Source organism: Oncorhynchus keta, chromosome 27 (genome assembly GCF_023373465.1).
Source record: "Oncorhynchus keta strain PuntledgeMale-10-30-2019 chromosome 27, Oket_V2, whole genome shotgun sequence".
Classification (NCBI taxonomy): domain Eukaryota; kingdom Metazoa; phylum Chordata; class Actinopteri; order Salmoniformes; family Salmonidae; genus Oncorhynchus; species Oncorhynchus keta.
The window spans coordinates 36912524-36931947 of NC_068447.1; the positions used below are offsets into that span (position 1 = coordinate 36912524).

The 19424-nt window shown below is 41.0% G+C and overlaps 3 protein-coding genes and 1 long non-coding RNA gene across 4 annotated transcripts in view; 3 read left to right on the plus strand and 1 right to left on the minus strand.

The window, feature by feature from the left end:
• Nucleotides 1–1450: 1450 nt before the first annotated feature.
• LOC118359928 (CCAAT/enhancer-binding protein beta-like) lies at nucleotides 1451–3102 on the minus strand. Its single transcript, XM_035738857.2, has one exon. It carries the CDS (start codon nucleotides 2841–2843, stop codon nucleotides 1968–1970), a length of 876 nt encoding a protein of 291 aa, XP_035594750.1. The 5' UTR covers nucleotides 2844–3102; the 3' UTR covers nucleotides 1451–1967.
• A 2305-nt stretch (nucleotides 3103–5407) lies between these two features.
• On the plus strand, nucleotides 5408–12088 carry peds1 (plasmanylethanolamine desaturase 1). Its single transcript, XM_035738858.2, has 6 exons — nucleotides 5408–5747; nucleotides 6948–7067; nucleotides 7194–7285; nucleotides 7425–7569; nucleotides 7712–7924; nucleotides 8802–12088. The coding sequence occupies exons 1-6, from the start codon at nucleotides 5612–5614 to the stop codon at nucleotides 8921–8923; spliced, it is 828 nt and encodes a 275-aa protein (XP_035594751.1). The 5' UTR covers nucleotides 5408–5611; the 3' UTR covers nucleotides 8924–12088.
• Nucleotides 12089–13058: 970 nt separating this feature from the next.
• LOC127912560 (rac guanine nucleotide exchange factor JJ-like) lies at nucleotides 13059–15688 on the plus strand. Its single transcript, XM_052482592.1, has 2 exons — nucleotides 13059–13358; nucleotides 13515–15688. The coding sequence occupies exon 2, from the start codon at nucleotides 14243–14245 to the stop codon at nucleotides 15686–15688; it is 1446 nt and encodes a 481-aa protein (XP_052338552.1). The 5' UTR covers nucleotides 13059–13358; nucleotides 13515–14242.
• A 3283-nt stretch (nucleotides 15689–18971) lies between these two features.
• LOC127912533 (uncharacterized) overlaps nucleotides 18972–19424 on the plus strand; it is a 1388-nt gene continuing 935 nt past the window's right edge. Inside the window, exon 1 of the long non-coding RNA XR_008083084.1 lies at nucleotides 18972–19211. This is a non-coding gene — a long non-coding RNA (uncharacterized LOC127912533). The remainder of the gene's footprint in view (nucleotides 19212–19424) is intronic.

Here is a 19424-nt window from a genome sequence, read left to right on the forward strand (position 1 = left end):
ACCTATTGCTAGATTTGTCTTGTAAGTTAAAATTGCATAGAGGATTTTTTTTTCATTGGGTGTGACATTTTAATTCACTGATGGAACAGGAAGATGTTGTTGAGCAATATACTCTGTTTCCATTATGGGAAGTTGTGTTGTGAAATCCAGTACGTTCAAAACATTGTATTTTCTATTTTGTGTGATACAAGGAAGAATGACAGTGTGAAAATGTTCTTGGAGCTATTGGGTGCAGTAACAAAGCCTCATTGAGAAATACATAAAGCACACATACACAATTTGCTCTCTCTCCTGAAACTGGCATCCTTCCCAAACCTCCGCCCTGCATTGTCATGGGTATACAGTAGGCCATGCCCATGTCAAAGATGTTCTTATGAGTGAGGTGACAGGGGGGGTTATATAGAACCTGAAAGGGTTATTCGGCTGTCCCCATAGGAGAACCTTTTGAAGAACCCTTTTTGGTTCCAGGTAGAACCCTTTTAGGTTCTATGTACCCTAAAACCCAGAGGGTTTTAGATACACCCCCAAAGGGTTCTACCTGAAACCAAAAAGGGTACTCCTCTGGGGACAGTTGAAGAACCCTTTTGGAACCTTTTTTCTTCTTCTAAGAGTGTATTATTACGGCAACTCGAGGGCCAAGTTTGATAGTATTTTAAGTAATTTCCACATTCATGTGGAGAAATGGCAACTTGGTATTATCGGCCAGTTCCACTGAGACTAGTTTTTAGTTGAAACTAAAACTGAACTTGCTTATCTAGTCCTACTGACCATTATTATTATTATTATTTCCACATCCAAAATCACTCTTCTTTTTGGGTCGTCTCATAGGCTAAATATTAAAGTATGCCACTTGATATTTGAGGCTGGCAGGTTATACACGTTTTCAAAAAGCTGTTTGCAGGACTGTGGTGGTGTGTTTGGGCAGGTTAGCTGCTGATTAATCTTGGTTTGTGAGACCTTGAACCCCTCTGTGGGTCAGTGGACCCAACAGACTATTGACAGAGGTGTGTGCTTAAGATAATGGTGCCATTGGATAAAAAGACTCAGTTGGTATGTCTTCTTTCACCAATACACTGCTGAATTGTTTAACTGAATCACGCTGTAGTAATACTGGTATTTACATTTAGGTTCTCAATATCATGACTTATCATTTTGAATAACTATCATTAGATGCAAATTAGTCATCATATTCCAAATCACTGCGCCCACGGGTCTAAAATAAGAGATATAAGCTTCCTTATGTTTGAGTTTATGTACACCTATATTTTTATTCCTTGAGTTATTTACACCTTGAATTCTTACACATGTATGTGAGAGAAAAGATAAATAAATTGTTATATTTAATTCTGTGTATGTGTATGTATGTGTGTGAAACGAGAGAGTGGAATACACCAGTCAAATGATCTACTACCTTTTTGAAATGTCACAAATAAACAACATACAAAATGAATAATATCAAAGTATAAATCTGTTTAATTCAATAAAATATCAAGTACCATTAAAACATGTGTACATTTTCATCATATTAAGAGATGACTTAATTCATTGACAATACTGTTACAAAGAGTTGCATCATACCTCTGCAGTGGGCTACAACACTTCCCTTGATAACCACTGCTCCAGATAAAGAAAGGTATTTTTAAATAACAGAATATTTATCAATATTCTATATAAAATACAAAGCCCTTACAGAAATACTGCATACACAAAATGAATAAACACAGAATGAAGGTGACAAGTCAAGAATCATGAATGGTTGCACATTCCATGCACCTTCTGTGCTTAATCACGACGTGTCTTGTAAACTGTTGGGGGCTTTTTCCACATATAGATTCTGTACACAAACGTAACATATTGGAATCACTTTTTCAGAATTATGGCACAGCAATACATGGGTTTTTAAGTCAGTGCCTGATAAAGTACCGGTTTCCAGCGGTGTGTGGGCACTCCGGTGTGGCTTACACTAACTAACCAGTGGCAGAAAGCAAGTTACGCAGGGTGGCAAGTTCTCTTGACAGCTGCTCCACGCGTTTTTGTAAACGATCATTCTCTGCGGCCAGTTCCAGCACTTTGTGTTGCGTCTCCGTATTGCGCATTTTGGCTTTATCCCTGCTCTTTCTAACAGCAAGGTTGTTCCTCTCCCGCCTCTGCTTATATTCCTCACTGTTCTTTTCCAGTCGCTTCTTCCCCTTGACACCAGACGACATTTTCCCGCCCCGCGAAGGCGACGTGCATTTACCTGACAGTGCAGGTGTACCGGGTGGACTGGAGGAAGACGAGGATGCAGTGGAAATGTTACCAAGGCTGCCACTTGGAGTCGACTGGTAATGAAGATACCTCATGTCGTAGCCAGTTGAACCGTTGTCCATTCTTGGGTCCTCTTGAGACTCGTCTCTTTCACCGGATTTAAAGTGGTTCCCAAGAAACTCCGGGCTGAACACGGTGTCCACACGGGTCTCCTGCAGTTCAGGATAGCCCAGGACGTATGGCTCTCTATGCTCGTGCACACTTGTCTCCCGCTCGTTGAGAGATATGTAGTTTCTGTAGTTTTGTTGTAATGATGAACGTCTCTTTATCCTGCTTTCCTCGGCAAGGAAATCTGCGAATATGTCTACCCCTCTCTGATGAGTTTCGTTTTGTGTTGCCAGTTGTTGACAGTGCGCAGCAGGAGGATCCAAGTAGACACTGAAATCTATCGCTTTCTCGTTCTCGGCTATGCCAAGCTCCGTCATCGAGCCGTCAATGGGCTGCTTACAAGTGCTGTTATCGCTAATGGGCCTGATAATGTAGTTTGTACTCTGGAAAGCAAAGCAATCCCTGTCGTAGAAACCGGCCACTTCCATGGATCTTAACACCCGCTGGATTGCGGGAACATCGAAACCAGGGGCAGACGCCCAGGAAATTGGCTACGCGAGCAGGCCTAATTCTGTCTGAAAACACTAACGTATATTGATTGTCACACGACTGAATGTCACTGTGACAATATTGAGTTATTGAAGAAAACAAGAAACTTGAAGAATTAGCTATTACTCAGCAGAAAGTTGTTGTCAATGTCACCCGAATGACGAGTAAAGTTGATGTCTATTGCAGCAGTGAGAGTCTAGGAAAGTTTTATATAGACTGTGAAAGAATGGGCGGAGCTGGTGTGATATGTTCCCCTCTAACTAACCTCTTCCGTCTTGATTTCATGCTCTGAATTGTAATTAGGATCCTCCCCTTTCCCCCCAATTTTCGCCTAAAATGACATATCCAAATCTAACTGCCTGTAGCTCAGGACCTGAAGCAAGGATATGCATATTCTTGATACCATTTGAAAGGAAACACTTTGTAGTTTGTGAAGATGTGAAATTAATCTAGGAGAATATAACACATTAGATCTGGTAAAAGATAATACAAAGAAAAAAACATGCTTTTTTGGTGTTTTCTTTGTACCATCATCTTTGAAATGCAAGAGAAAGGCCATAATGTATTATTCCAGCCCAGGCGCAATTTAGATTTTGGCCACTAGATGACAGCAGTGTATGTGCAAAGTTTTAGACTGATCCAATGAGCCAATGCACATTTGTTTAAGATGTTGTATCAAGACTACCCAAATATGCCTAATTAGTTTATTAATACATTTGAAGTTCATAATTGTGCACTCTCCTCAAACAATAGCATGGTATTCTTTCACTGTAATAGCTACTGTAAATTAGATGAACAAGAATGTAAACTTGTGGGGGGGATCCTGTAGAGGTTTTGAGAAGGACCTTAGAAAGGGAGAATTTCACAACTAACCATACTACTAGTATTATAGGCAACACTGGTTGAATCAATGAATCAACGTGGACTACATGTTGAATTGATGTCTGTGCCCAGTGGGAGCCTACAGAGCTGGGTTCAAATCCATGTGTATTTGAGTCTATTTAACAAATACATGTGTATTTGAGTGTTTGTATTAAATACTTATGTGCTGTGTATTTTAGTATTTGTTCAATAATGTGACCAAATCAACTAGTTCTATTTGTATTTTCAAATAATGTTCTATAAATAGCCTACTATTAGAAACTATTTTCAAATACTTGTTTCCATATACATTATCTTAAATACCGCTAGGACCAAACAGACCCGGGTGTAAATGCATGGAGTATTTAAATATGTGTATTTTAAAATACACTTGTCTGTAGTAATAGCCTAACTATAATATCCTACTAATAAATTATATTATATTCTACAGACACTCACAGATTAAGGTTTTGCCACTGTAGATTTGAAACCATTTGTAGAGTTACTTGAAATATCAAATCACACATTTTAGGGCAGAGTGTAAATCCATTACCTACCATATTGTAACCCACAGAGTCAACACTTTCCATTGAGAAGACTGGGAAAAGGAACAATTGGTGACTTGTGGTTCAATGATTTTGGAAAATTATATTTAGTATACACTGCCATCTAGCGGTATTGTAAGATACAATTCACTCGACTGTAAACTTCAGGAGATCTTCAGGAGATCTCTGACTAGGCTTTCTATTAGGCTATTAAACGTTTATGTTGATTGTGACTTGCATTACTTTCTTTGGGGCTATCACCCCAATAGTTTCCAGGAAAATTCTCTATTGTGATAATTGGTTGATTTATGATCTCAAATAGGCCTAACACAGGTCAGTGAGAGTTAAGTTAAATTACGAAATTGTAAAAACTGTAGTATACAACCATAAAGTGTTTTGGTCTAAACATAATTTCAACATCGTTGACATGCCATGACTGCCTTTAAATTAAAGGCCCATCTCTCTTCTAATTTAGCATTAGGTTTGCCTACCACGTATAACTTGGAAACGCTGTCTGACGTGTAAAGGGGCAATCTGCAGTTGTTACATCTACTTTTGGACTTGTAAATTAATATTTACACATTACTTCTTGAAGAATATAACTTATAAATGCCTGATGAGTTTAGGTCAACTCTCGTACCCCATCATAACCCAAACTGTAAGCTTGTTTTACTCCAATGTTTAAAAACAAAGTAACTGTAAACAAATCCTATTCAGCCTTAAAACATGGTTAAAACTATACTTTTGGTATCATGGATGGTCAGTCCAAGCATCCATAGCTCGATCTATGAATTTGAGAACGATTACATTTCTCCTTCCCCCTCCCTCAGCTTTTTACCGAAACAAGGGCGGGTATTTTATTTGTTATTGTTGCAACCGCTGATGGCCGCTTTAACAGCCAAACTCACATGCTCCCGATTGGCCACTCAAGGGTGGGGTCAGGCAATGCGTTCGTTCTCCTCACTACCTGATTGGTTATTCGCCTGATTACGGAATAAGTACGAGTCCGTAATTGGCTGCTTTAGATAGCAGGCTCAATGTGATAGGGTTAGAAAGGCAACGCAGTTTTAAGGCAAAACAATCCCGCATTATTTTCACCCCGGGATAGCCTGATTCTTACCAGAGCGGACCGAGATAGATATCAGATTCATGAGCACCGAAGCGTACACCTTTGCCAGGCGCAAGCGGCTTGTAAAACGAGCGCGCTCGATCATTCATAAAGGCGTGTATCTTGTTATGTAGTTTCTCCCTATATCTGTTGGTTTCCTGGCTGTGGAAAGGGGTTGAACCAGAAGTGGAACATGGCGAGAATGGTGAACGAAAACGGGTGTGGACAAGAGTTACAGAGCACAGAGCTAAATGGAGCCGGTCGAGGTACAGCGCGGTGGGGTCCCCAACACGCAGGGGCTCTGGAACTTGCGAATTTGTATTCGCCAGGTGAGGCAACAGCTCTCTCTTTTGTCAACGCCACTCAGGAATGTCGTAGCCTACTAACGTTACATTTATACAATACTTACGCATATCGACCAGCCAATTAAACTTCAGGATTTTACTCATTAGGATCACGGGAAAGAAGTTAGGCATTTTAATATCAGTATTTTCAGTTCAGGTACAATTCCGGAATACAGAAATTACATTACAACTGTAACTATATTATAAAAGCCATACACAGAACGCTCCACACGTACACTGGGAGGGGCATGCTTGACCTTTCAAAACAATTTGCCCTAATTGCTAAGTGCGTGGTGTCAGGAACTGACCAAAGCTCCGTCATAATAAATTAATGGTGGACACTTCAGTTTAACTACACCCAGTATTTTTAAAAGATTAATGAAAGCTAGCCTAATGTATGAGGACAGATCACTGTACCAATTGTGCATTTCCTTATTTGAGTCAGTTGAACTCTAAACACAACCTATTTGTATGTTACCTTTTGTACTTGATGCTTTTGAAAGTTTTTTTTCTTTTTTTTTCTGCTTGACTCTCATTGAAAGACACTGAATGCATAGGTGCTGCTGTGTCCAGAATGCTCCTCTGTCAGCCCTAATAGCACTACAACTGGTCAGGCTCCTCATTAGCTCTGGTCCATGGTGTTTATGTGCAGCTGATCCTCCACTGTTGAGGCTGAGCTGCACATAAACGCCCTGGAACAGAGCTCTTTACTGGCACAGCATTGCTCTGGTGTAAGGAGACTAACTTACTTTGCAGGGTATTGCCTGGGGTGTTGAGCTATAAGGCAGCTTGGCCTTGAACTGTCTTTGAGCTGTAAGAATCAGCTCAGTGTTTCTGTCCCAGCTGCTTCGCAATGAAATGAGTAGCTACAACAGCAAAGCATGTAGCGTAAGAAAGCCTTCTAAGGTTATCGGTTAGGTGACTGCACATCCATTTACTCACAGGTACAGGGTACAAAAAGTTATGTCATGAAAGAAAGATGCTTGCTAACTGTTGAAGACCATTGGGTCGAAATGTTGCACAAAAAGCTGCAGGAGCATTCCAAGTGTATATAGCTTTTCCTTCATTCGGAGGTTATATCATTGGGCATAATATTGTCTAACTACTTTGAAGATCCACCCCTATGCCTTCTCTATGGTTTTACAGTTCTTTAATCATGGTATGTTAATTTGTCTGTCTCCACAGGAAAAAGATGTCAGGAATGGATAAGTGTTGTCCTCTGCTTGTCTCTCATGGCCTTCAACTTTTGTCACCTCCTTGTTAACTTCCACCTGGGTCATATGTGGTACATCCTTTTGGGCATTGGTAAGCACAGCTGAAGCACCGGTCATTAGAATAGGCTTACATCCCATGTTATGTTTCTCATTGATTTACACGATTGTTTGCTTACATGTCCCCTCCATCTCTTCCCGCTCTCTCTCTCTCGCTCAGTGGCAGGAATACTGACTGCAGACTTTGCCTCTGGTCTAGTCCACTGGGGGGCTGACACCTGGGGATCTGTGGAGCTACCCATCGTTGGAAAAGTAGGAGATGCATTTGCTAACGGGACTGGATTTGACAAGATATTGTCCCCAAAATGTGTGTTGTCGAATTGTTGTCTTTAATTTCTGATTGACTGTTTCTCCTGTTATTTTGAATCCACTTTCTGATATCTTGCCCCAGGCCTTTATCCGACCATTCAGGGAGCATCACATTGACCCTACAGCCATCACCCGCCATGACTTCATTGAGACAAATGGTGACAACTGCATGCTGACCCTGGTCCCATTAGCACACATGACTTTCAATTTCCTCACCCTCTCACCTGGTGAGCTACTGTCAAACATGGCACAATTATCATTCAACTGAGCCAATGCTCTGGCATCTGAAAACTTCCTTTTCTAGAGCCCTAAACTAGTCTTCTTTCGCTTTCCCGCTCTCTCTGTTTCTCTCTCTCAATCCACATATAGCGGAGCACTATCACAACTACCCCTGGCACTGCTATGTGATGGCACTGGCCATTTTCGTTACCCTAACCAACCAGATTCACAAGTGGTCGCACACATACTTCGGGCTGCCAGGCTGGGTGGTCTTTCTACAGAACTGCCACATCATCCTGCCCCGCAAGCACCATCGCATCCATCACGTTTCCCCCCACGAGACATACTTCTGCATCACCACAGGTCAGTGCTTGTGGGTATGGGCTTTGTGTGTATCAGAATATGTCTGTCAGGATACGAGTAAGGGGAAAATATCATTAAACTAAATTGGCAGCTGACTATTTTTTTCCCCTTTGGCTGCATTTATACAGCTCAATTCTGATTTTATTTACCCCCCCCCCACTAATTGGGTCTTTTGACAAATCACTTTTGACATCAGATCTTTTTCAGAGCTGATCTGATTGGTAAAAATACCAATTAGTGGAACAAATATCAGAATTGGGCTGCCTGTCTATGCAACTGGGAAATGAAATGGCATACCCAGAATCCAATATTTAACAATAATGCCTTGCAATCTGGAGGACAGCCTACACATTGCCCCAGTCATCCAAATGTGTTATCCTCTCCCTTGGCGATATCATGGATAGTAATGGTTTGAGGGCATTCAAAGATCTGAGAAGAAGCATTTATATTACCAGGTAACTCTTTTTTTTTTTTAGTTTGAGTTTATTTATTCTTGCTCACAGATAAAACGTAAGAAATCATCATACAATTGGGGGAATGTAAGTGGAGACTCAGGCTGGAGGGGGTAGATTAACATGTTGAAATATTGTTTCCGGCGGGGCGCATGGTTGGGGAATGGCTGGGGGGTGATTTGTTTCTTTTCCTTGGATACAAAATATTACAAAACTATTGATACTGTTCTTTATCTTTGTATGCATTCCTGTTGTTTTGAGTGGCAGCCAACAGTTACAAGAAAATGATAACTGAATATATCTGAATGAATGAGTTTTGATGTTATACCTGTATCTGTAACCCTCTTTGAAAAAAACAAAATAGTTGGTCAAAAAGAAATTGTGCTACCTGTCTAAACGCAGCCATAATGGTCTTATCTCCCTAGGCTGGCTGAACTATCCCCTGGAGAAGCTGGGGTTCTGGTCTAGGCTTGAGGATCTGATCCAGAGTGTGACTGGGGAGAAGCCCAGGTCTGACGATCTGAAATGGGCCCACAAAACCAAGTAACCATGCAGACTGGCTGCATCGCTACCTCAGGAGTATTCAGTCTCTTTCGCGCGCTAACTCCAGCTGTAATCAATAGGAGACACCAACATAAGGATCTGGTTTCAGAGATGCCATATAGCTTTAAACCTTGCACATTTTGTCTGGTTCTAACCGTGGAGCGTTTTGTCAAGGGCCCAGGGGTGTTTTCTTAACCCACTGGAAATCTGAGTGGGAAGTGCTTTTTGAAATAACATTTTGAAAGCACTAATACATTGCAATACTTTCTCAACTCCTCATCTAGCTCTTTATTTCTGATCGTGTATGTCTAACTTGACTCAACCGTTCTTGAGGTGTAACACTAAAGCCATTGTCCCCAAAGGGACAGTCAAATATTTTTTTCATCCACTTTACAGACTGAAACTGCTAAAAAAATATATAATTTCAAAAAAATAACTCAATATCCCAACCAGAAATACTTGAAGGAAACAGTTTGCTTTTTTTCAGCACTTCGTGTTTGTTTGTCACTGTTTTAAAAAATAAATAAAAAATCTGGTCATCTCTCACTGGGTAGCATGGACACAGTATTTGTGTCAAATAAATACTGCCTATTACCTTAATTTCCTATTCATAGTTGATGCTGGTTAACAATAATTTGCCTACCTAAGATATTTTTGCTTAACCTTATAGTGCAGTGCTGGCTTACATTTAGTCTACATCCAATTGATGTAACTGCTATGTTCGTCCAGACTTCTCAAACCGCCTTACCAATCACAGATGCATTGATCTCCTGCCTTTCATTTCACTTCTCTATTGCAGAACCCATCATGTAATACTTCTATTCTTTTCAACCAGTGGTTTTCTGTCTTAAATTTGCAAGTATCCATACAGTCTTTCTCAAGTAATTTGCCAATCTTTTTTTACACACCACACACCCTTTTTAAATCCCAGAAGCATGGAAGTGGTGAAACACATCAGCGATATCATCAGCGATATTGCCAATATATCTGCCGTCTAACAAGGCCGAGCAGGCTGCAGTGATGGCCTAATACTTTGAGTGCAGTAGAAGAGTAATCAAAAGTGATGAATCATCATATTTAGCAAAATACCTGAAATAAAAGTGCTTTGTGTGTATGCTCTAGTAATCATGTTTGTAAATGAACTGTGCAGCAGATACCTATGCAGTCTGACTGGTGGTGAACCTTGTGTCTTAACTATCTTAACCTAAAACAAATGGTCTGGTTGGCTAGAAATGCTATTTATGTTCTTAAATTCCCTTAACATAGACATTCTTTCATTGTAAAAGGCACACTATTACCTCTCTGCGTGTGATATTTATTGTCATTGTCACGGACCAAACCGTTGACGTACAAAATGAACGACTAAGGTAATTGTGTGGGAGTTATTTCATAATGAATTCAACTCTGGGGCTTTTATTTCCAGCACCAAAAACCAGTGACCGTGTGGTGGTGTGCGCGTTATTCTCCCATATATACATGATTTCCCAATTTTGTATTTGAAAATAGTTCAGCTTGGGAAGAATAAAGGTCTCACACTGGAACACTGGTCTCAAATTCCCCATTCAAAGGTGTGTGTGTGTGTGTCACACTGACTTACATACTGTATACATGCATGCAGGTTGGCTTATGCAGGCAATATGTAGGATCACCAGCCTTCCTCACTGTTTTCATGTAACTAATGAATTGCTTGATAGTGGAATGAAATCAACCTGCTGTATGTGAGCACTTGAGTTTTGGAAGTTTTGCTATTGTTTAATGTTTTTTTGGGGGGGGGGGTGGGGGGCTTTATTTGAACAACCCAAATTGTCAATTAATTTTAAGTGCTAGGCTTACTGTAATGTGGCATTTGCATTCATAGTTATGCCGTTTTTTTTAAAGTGTCAAATTAAACTAGCTCCTGTTTTATTCAGAAGTCAAAATTACTTTACTGAAAGTTAACAAAGGTCCTTATTCACCTGACTCAGTTCATATATTTCTCAATTGTAGAACAATCCCTGCAGAGTTTGTTTTATAAGTAGGATATTGTAAAAGCTGGGAAAGTGATGACATTTTGTTTCACTACCACTGGTTCTATTGGGAGTGAATAATTTCAGTCAAACCCAACCAGGTTGATGTATGAAAATCTTATCATCCTTCAAATTTTTTTTATTTTTAATTTTACCTTTATTTTACTAGGCAAGTCAGTTAACATTCTTATTTTCAATGACAGCCTAGGAACAGTGGGTTAACTGCCTGTTCAGGGGCAGAACAACAGATTTGTACCATGTCAGCTCGGGGATTTGAACTCGCAACCTTTCGGTTACTAGTCCAACGCTCTAACCACTAGGCTACCCTGCCGCCCCTAATTAGTATATTGTTGGCCAGAAACATTCATAAATCAATCATGAAATAACATTCTCCTCAAATGTGTTTTTTTGGTGCATTTAATGGATATGGTCTTATGGGTCCTATTAAAAATAAATGGCTGCCATTATCCCCGTGGAACCAGAAGTAGTAACGCAAACTATGCATCAATACCATTGCTTATTACTGTTCTGCTTTGGCTAGGTAATATTAAAGCAGGTGTGAGTTTACATATTAACTACAATGTCATTTATACTTTTAATTTTTTTACTAAGGATACTAGTAAGTATTTTATAGAAGTAGGGAGAGGATAATAGTAAATAAGCAGCTCAATCAATAATTATGACTACGGCTTCACTAGTTTAAATAATTCAGTTGAGGGGAAGAAGTTTGAATGGATAAACTGAAATGGCTTTTCATATTGTTGAAATTGTAACCTCTTATCAGTTGTCTTTCAGCTCATGTTGCTATTGACCAATGCCAAACTTAACTTGATTGATGGATAATTAAAAAATGTGTCAGTTTATAATGTAGTATATGCAAGATTATCTGTCATCCTTTTGCCATTGCAGATTTGAAGTTACAGGGTATGATATGATGCATTAAGCCATGTTGAGTACAAACTATTGCCTAGATGTAAATGTGTGATTAAGTTATTTTAATGACCTAATTGCTTTAGTACAATACTTTTTCAATTAATGGATTTAGTTAAAGTACTTAAATGTAACATTTGGTTTGTCTAAATGATACAAGAATATAGATGTTGCCTAATGCACTTATTTTTCAAAAGAAAGTCATGTTATATAAATGGTTACTGTTGATTGTTCGGGTGTGTTTCTGACATGAGATTTGTAGTGCTCCTTGGACCTCAAAGGATGGCCTTAGCTTACCGGTACAATATTGTTGGACTACTTATGACTTGCAACCGCACTATACTATTCAATTGATTCTGCTCTTTAAAAAACCTTAAGGATCTACCCCCTTTTTTCTCTCTCCAATTTTCACCTAAAATGACATTCCCAATCCAACTGCCTGTAGCTCAGGACCTGAAGCAAGGATATGCATATTCTAGATACTGTTTGAAAGGAAACACTTTGAAGTTTGTGGAAATGTGAAATGAATGTAGGAGAATAACACATTAGATCTGGTAAAAGATAATACAAAGAAAAAATATATATTTTTTGTACCATCTTTGAAATGCAAGAGAAGGGCCATAATGTATTATTCCAGCCCAGGGACAATTTAGATTTGTCACTAGATGGCAGCAGTGTATATTTAAAGTTTTAGACTGATCCAATGAACCAGTGCACACACAAATGTGCCTAATTGGTTTATTAATACATTTTCAAGTTCATAATTGGGCACTCTCCTCGAACAATAGCATGGTATTCTTTCACTGTAATAGCTACTGTAAATTGGACAGTGCAGTTAGATTAACAAGAATGTAAGCTTTCTGCCAATATCAGATATGTCTATGTCCTGGGAAATGTTTTTGTTACTTACAAACTCATGCTAATTGCATAAGTCTACATTATCGTAACCATCCCGCGGGGGATCCACCGATCCTGTAGAGGTTTTAAATTATCCAAAATTCATGTCATCTTTTCTGATATGAATCCTGTGGATGTTAATAAAGTATGGTTGTGATGGAATTTTAGATATCAAACCATGCCTTGATGCCTTTTTGTTGTCTTCCATGTGGAAGACTTACTGTGTGTGTGTGTGTGTGTGTGTGTGTTCTATTTATAAAGAAACTAAACACCAATATATTACTTGGTTGTGTTCATTATGTAACTGACAGTTAGACTTACAGGTTATGTCGTTGTCTTTTGTTTGAATTGTTTATGTGTCCGCTGTGCGGGGAAATGATAATACAAGCGGAACTACGTAGCTAATACTGTTGTAACGGGGATCCTTATTGTAGCAACACACCTTTGGAGGGAAGGCAATCCTGCGCTGCGTTAGCTAAGTTTTCATGTCATCGGGTGTAGTTCATAATGGTTGAAGAGTGTATGTTAGGATGAAGTGTGAATTCATGCCAGGAATAATAAGTGTGAAGTTTAATTTCCTCCCTTCTGTAATAAGCAGCCAATGAGGTATTTGTTCCTTTATTCATGTGTTAATCTGAACCTGTTATAACGCCGGTTAAACTGTTATGTATGTAAGCACTTCAGAGTTATACCAAGCTAATAAGTCACTCGTAAGATAAGGTCGTAAGAGTGTGCTTAACTGTATTTTCATTTACTTTATAGTTCTCACGGAAGGTGATAATTCTGACTAAAACTACAGAATAAAGCCGCCAGTTAAAATCAAGGAACGGTTGTGCTCGTGGTTACTGAAGGGAGCTAGAGTGAGAACTCAATGCTCTTCACGAGCAAGAGAGAAAGAAGAATCTCATCCAGCTGTAAAACATCTACAAGATTCCCAAATCCTGGTAGACCTTGTCATCTGCCAGATAAGAGTTTTGCACCTACCTGCAAACTAAGAAGAAAATCTCCACATAAGGAAGCATCGTGAGGCAACATAAGGTCAAGACTAACAGGAAAGTCAGACACGCAAGTACAAGTCAAGGTGTTTGAAGGTGGTCCTAGCCTTCTGAACAGCTAATAAGAGACTTTAAGATCACAATTCGTAAGGACTGGAGATAGTTGTCTATTTCATAAAGACTCTGGTATTATGCATTTGCTCTTTCTATCTTAATGTATCGCTGGTATGTGTATTACTGAAAAATATTATTTGATACTTACTAAATATATATATATATAGTCACAAACATTAAGGGTCAGCGTACACCTATTAATTCTATTTTCACCTGTAAGTTAATAGTGTAATTGTTTGGTAAGGTGTTTGTTCAAGCCTTTGTTTCAAGCATTATACATGTTTATACCACGTACTGAGGTATAAATTACAGTGAATTAGAGTATAAATTACCTACTCACTTATCCAAACCTTAGCTAGAATTGATTTGACTTGATTTAGAATGTCAGAAAGAGGTAGTTTCACTAAAGGTGATAGAGATGGGGTGGGTCAAGTTGAGCAGCTGCAGCAACACCTCGCAAACTTCGAGCCTTCATCAGAACAAACAGAGCAGCAGGAAGAGGTAGCACAACAAGAGCCACGAAAAGGTGAGAGGGTCCGCAGGTTAACTGAAAAGGGCAGAGAACTGCGCGACGAAAGGTGGAGACAGCTCGAACAACGTTTCAGGGTCAGCTATGAGAAGTGGAAGGCTCTGGTAAAGGAAGCAAAACTGTCACTGACAGGTTGTTGCTCTGAAGACCTACTAGAAGACCTCTTAAACAAGATTAGCCATACCTCTACAGAGCTAAACCGTGTCTATGTAAATTTGCGTCAAATCGACATTCCCGACAACGATATACGACGCAGAGTTGATACTTGTGAAGCAGTTACAATGTCTATTATCAAGACTGTAAGGTGTCATTTAAAAGGCAGGGAAGAAGGTCAAAGTAACCAGATAGAGTTGCACTGGAAGGACAGCAATTCCTTGTGCATGTCCGAACTCTCACATAAGTCAAGTCCCAACTATCAGCCCTCAAGTGCTTCCTCCCAGTCTCAAAACAACTCAAAGGTCAACTCCAGATGCTCAAGCGTGTCATCTGTCAAGAGACAAGAGGCTGCGGCGGAAGTTGCTGCTAACCAAGCAGCTTTAGAAGTAATGGTTAAGCAAGAACGCCAACTAGAAGAGCTTCAGCGACTCGAAGATGAAGATAAGAAGAGGACAGCGGAGCAAGAAGCTGAGGCTGTGAAACGCAGCTTAGAAGAAGCTAGGCTGCGAGTCAAGTTAGAGGTAGAAAATGCTGCCAGACGAAGGACACTAGAAGACAAGCGTAGAGAGTTAGAGCACCTAGAAGTGCTCAGGAAACTAAATGCTGCCAAGGCGCGAATGCAAGTGTATGAGCAAGATGAAAACTCAGAGGACGAGAAGAGAGAACTACTCTCTAACTGCAAGTATGTGAAAGAAGTCATGCACAGAAGTGGCTCATTTCACAGTCTCTCACCACAACATGTTGTGACAAGCACACAGCAAGAAGATGGCACCAAGACCATGTTCAGGTTACTAGCGGAAGCAATCAGTGAAAGCCGCCTCCCCATACCAGAACCAGTAACATTCAATGGAGAGCCTCTCTCGTACACTGACTGGAAGGTCTCTTTTCAGACTCTGATAGACAGGAAGAACATACCAACAACTGAGAAGATATATTACTTAAGAAAATATGTCGGTGGGCCTGCCAAGAAAGCCATCGAAAGTTACTTTATGTTAGGAACAGAATCAGCCTACCATGCTGCTTGGACCATTCTTGAAGAAAGGTACGGAAACAAATTCTTCATCGCCAAGTCTTTCAGAGATAAGCTCAATGCATGGCCTACGATAGGATCAAGGACAGTCTTGAACTTAGAGACCTTGTAGACTTTCTTCGCAGCTGTGAAGCTGCTATGTCTCAGAATAAGGGCCTGGAGGTGCTTAATGACTGTAATGAAAACCAAAAGATCCTCGCTAAACTTCCAGATTGGCTAACTTCAAGATGGAATAGAAAGGTCACAGACATCTTAGAAGAAACTGAGATCTTTCCTAGCTTCAGTCAGTTTGTGAAGTTTCTCACGAGAGAAGCCAAGATTGCTTGCAATCCTGTAACATCCCTTCATGCTTTGAAACCAAGTGAAGATGGGAAACTTAAGACGCCAAGGATTCAAAACCCCGGAGCAAGGGTATTAGCAACTAACTCTGATGAGAAAGATACTGTTACTAGTTGTGTCTTCTGTGAGAAGTCAGGTCACAGTCTCCACAAATGCTGGAAGTTCATGGATAAGCCCACCGCAGAGCGACAGAAGTTTGTTCAAGAGAATAAATTGTGCTTTGGCTGTTTAAGGCCTGGCCATCGATCGAAAGATTGTGATAACAGGAACACCTGCGACACGTGTCAGAGGAGGCATCCATCCTGCCTGCACGAAGATCGTACTAAAGAAAGGTTAAGGGATAGGAAGACCTCACAAGATAAGGGGACAAGAGCGTCAAGTGAGGCCATATCTAACAGAGTCGTAAGGGACATTAACACTCACACCTCCACAATCATTCCAGTATGGGTGTCAACCACAAGTGAGCCAGATCGTGAAGTTCTTGTGTATGCACTTCTTGACACCCAGAGCGACACCACTTTTATCCTTGAAGAGACAACAAAGGCTCTCAATACAAGGAAGGAGCCAGTCCAACTGAAACTCTCTACAATGGCTTCAAGAAATACCACTGTGCCCTGCCAGAAGCTGACTGGTTTGCAGGTTAGAGGGTTTTACTTGGAGAAGAAAATCCCTCTGCCAACGACCTACTCGAGAGAGTTTATTCCTGCAAACAGAGATCATATTCCTACTCCAGAGACTGCAAGAGCATGGTCTCATCTTGAACACATTGCAGAGGAGATTGCTCCTCAACAGAGCTGTGATGTCGGTCTCTTAATTGGCTACAACTGCTCCCAGGCTCTCCTTCCAAGAGAAATTGTGTCTGGTAAGGGAAATCAGCCTTTTGCTCAGAGAACAGATCTTGGCTGGAGCATAGTCGGCTATGGAAATCCATGTATCGACTATGGCGACCCTATTGGAGTGAGTCATCGGGTTATCGTTAGACAGGTGATGCCAAGCCTTCAATCTTCTTCCAACCTCACAAATCAAGTACACTATGTTTGTAGAACACATGCAAGAGAGGTAATCACAACACTGGACATTATCAAGACGCTTGAATCTGACTTCAACGAGAGACCTGCAGAAGAGGACCTCATATCTCAAGAGGATATCCGGTTCCTGAAGAAAATGAAAGAGGGCATCAGACGTAAGGACAATGGACATTATGAGATGCCGCTGCCGTTTAAGGAAGAAAGACCCAATCTGCCGAACAATAAAACATGTGCAGTTCACCGACTCAAGTGCCTGGAAAGGAGCCTAAGGAGAGACAAGCAGTACTACAAGGACTACACAGCATTCATGGAAGAGACTATAGCTTGTGGAGATGCTGAGAAGGTCTCTAAAGAGGAAATTAACAAGCATCCAGCATGGTATATCCCGCACCATGGAGTTTATCACCCACAAAAGCCTGGGAAGATACGAGTCGTCTTTGACTGCTCAGCTAAGTTTCGAGAGACGTCCTTGAATGATCATCTCCTTACCGGTCCAGAGTTGACAAACACATTGCTGGGCATCCTTTGTCGTTTTCGTAAGGGTCCAGTTGCAATCATGTGTGACGTAGAGTGCATGTTCCACCAGTTTCATGTGAAAGCAGAAGACCAAGATTATCTACGGTTCCTTTGGTGGGAGAACGGAGATCTAGAGTCTCAACCCTCAGCGTATCGTATGAAGGTCCACTTGTTCGGCGCAGCTTCATCTCCTGGTTGCGCCAACTATGGTCTCAAACATCTTGCTGCCGAGAAGGACGAGGAAGCTTCAGCGAGAAGTCTATCCAGTTCATAGAAAGGAACTTTTATGTTGATGATGGGTTGACGAGCGTATCGTCTGAAGCTGAAGCGGCCCAGCTGGGGAAAGAAGCAAGAGAGCTTTGCAGCATCGGCAAACTTCGGTTGCACAAGTTTATCTCTAACAGCAAGGAAGTTATAGCCACAATTCCCAGGAAGAACGTGCCAAGGGTGCCAAAGACCTGGATATGGCTCTGGGTGAACCACACATGGAGAGAGCGCTTGGTGTACTGTGGTGTGTCGCATCAGACGAGTTCCAGTTTAGAGTAGTTGTCAAGGAACGCCCACTCACAAGAAGAGGAGTGTTGTCTACAGTAGCCTCTGTATATGATCCGCTTGGGTTTGTGGCACCCTTTGTCCTGGTGGGGAAGCAGATCTTGCAGCGGATGTGTCGTGACAGAATCGACTGGGATGACCCCCTTCCAGATGACCTACGTTCCCAGTGGGAATTCTGGCTCCAAGGTCTACAAAACTTGTCTGAAGTAAGGATCCAATGAAGCTACTTGCCATCAAGTTTCAAGGAGGTGCAGAGTTATGAGCTCCATCACTTCTCCGACGCTAGTACCTCAGGTTATGGAGAGTGCTCATACCTCAGAACAATCAGCACCGCAGGAGAAGTTCATTGCTCCTAGTTATGGCAAAGTCGAGTCGCCCCTTCCAAGGTTACGACCATACCACGACTGGAACTTTCAGCAGCGGTGGTAGCTGTTCGAACAAGTGACATGCTCAAAAGGAGTTAGAGATACAAGGTCTACAGGAATACTTCTGGACAGAGTCGAAGGTAGTTCTTGGCTACATCAACAATGAAGCCAGAAGATTCCACGTCTTTGTAGCTAACCGTATTCAACGCATTAAACCTCCAACACAGACAGAAATGGAGTAAAGACTGAAGAAACGCATGAGGATTAATGACATTGTCATTTTGCAAGATGATACTGCACCACGCAACCAGTGGAAATTGGCAAAGGTTACAGAAGTGTACCCGGGACAGGATGGCCGGGTGAGAAGATTCAAGTTACTGATCAGCGACTCAACCGAAGATGAGAGAGGTAAACGCATCACCAAACCCACCTGTCTGGAGAGGCCCATCCATAAGACAGTCACCCTCCTGGAAGCCGATCAAGAAACCTGCAGACCCCTTTCACAGAAATCACTGGTGATTGGTGGGAGTGTAACTGACAGTTAGACTTACAGGTTATGTCGTTGTCTTTTGTTTGAATTGTTTATGTGTCCGCTGTGGGGGAAATGATAATACAAGCGGAACTACGTAGCTAATACTGTTGTAACGGGGATCCTTATTGTAGCAACACACCTTTGGAGGGAAGGCAATCCTGCGCTGCGTTAGCTAAGTTTTCATGTCATCGGGTGTAGTTCATAATGGTTGAAGAGTGTATGTTAGGATGAAGTGTGAATTCATGCCAGGAATAATAAGTGTGAAGTTTAATTTCCTCCCTTCTGTAATAAGCAGCCAATGAGGTATTTGTTCCTTTATTCATGTGTTAATCTGAACCTGTTATAACGCCGGTTAAACTGTTATGTATGTAAGCACTTCAGAGTTATACCAAGCTAATAAGTCACTCGTAAGATAAGGTCGTAAGAGTGTGCTTAACTGTATTTTTCATTTACTTTATAGTTCTCACGGAAGGTGATAATTCTGACTAAAACTACAGAATAAAGCCGCCAGTTAAA

Coding starts and splice junctions, on each gene's coding strand:
- LOC118359928 (XM_035738857.2), bottom strand. CDS start 2,843: ATGGAAGTGGCCGGTTTCTACGACAGGGATTGCTTTGCTTTCCAGAGT.
- peds1 (XM_035738858.2), top strand. CDS start 5,612: ATGGCGAGAATGGTGAACGAAAACGGGTGTGGACAAGAGTTACAGAGC. Junction 7,286..7,424: donor AGCTACCCATCGTTGGAAAA/GTAGGAGATGCA, acceptor ATCTTGCCCCAG/GCCTTTATCCGACCATTCAG. Junction 7,925..8,801: donor ATACTTCTGCATCACCACAG/GTCAGTGCTTGT, acceptor TTATCTCCCTAG/GCTGGCTGAACTATCCCCTG.
- LOC127912560 (XM_052482592.1), top strand. CDS start 14,243: ATGTCAGAAAGAGGTAGTTTCACTAAAGGTGATAGAGATGGGGTGGGT.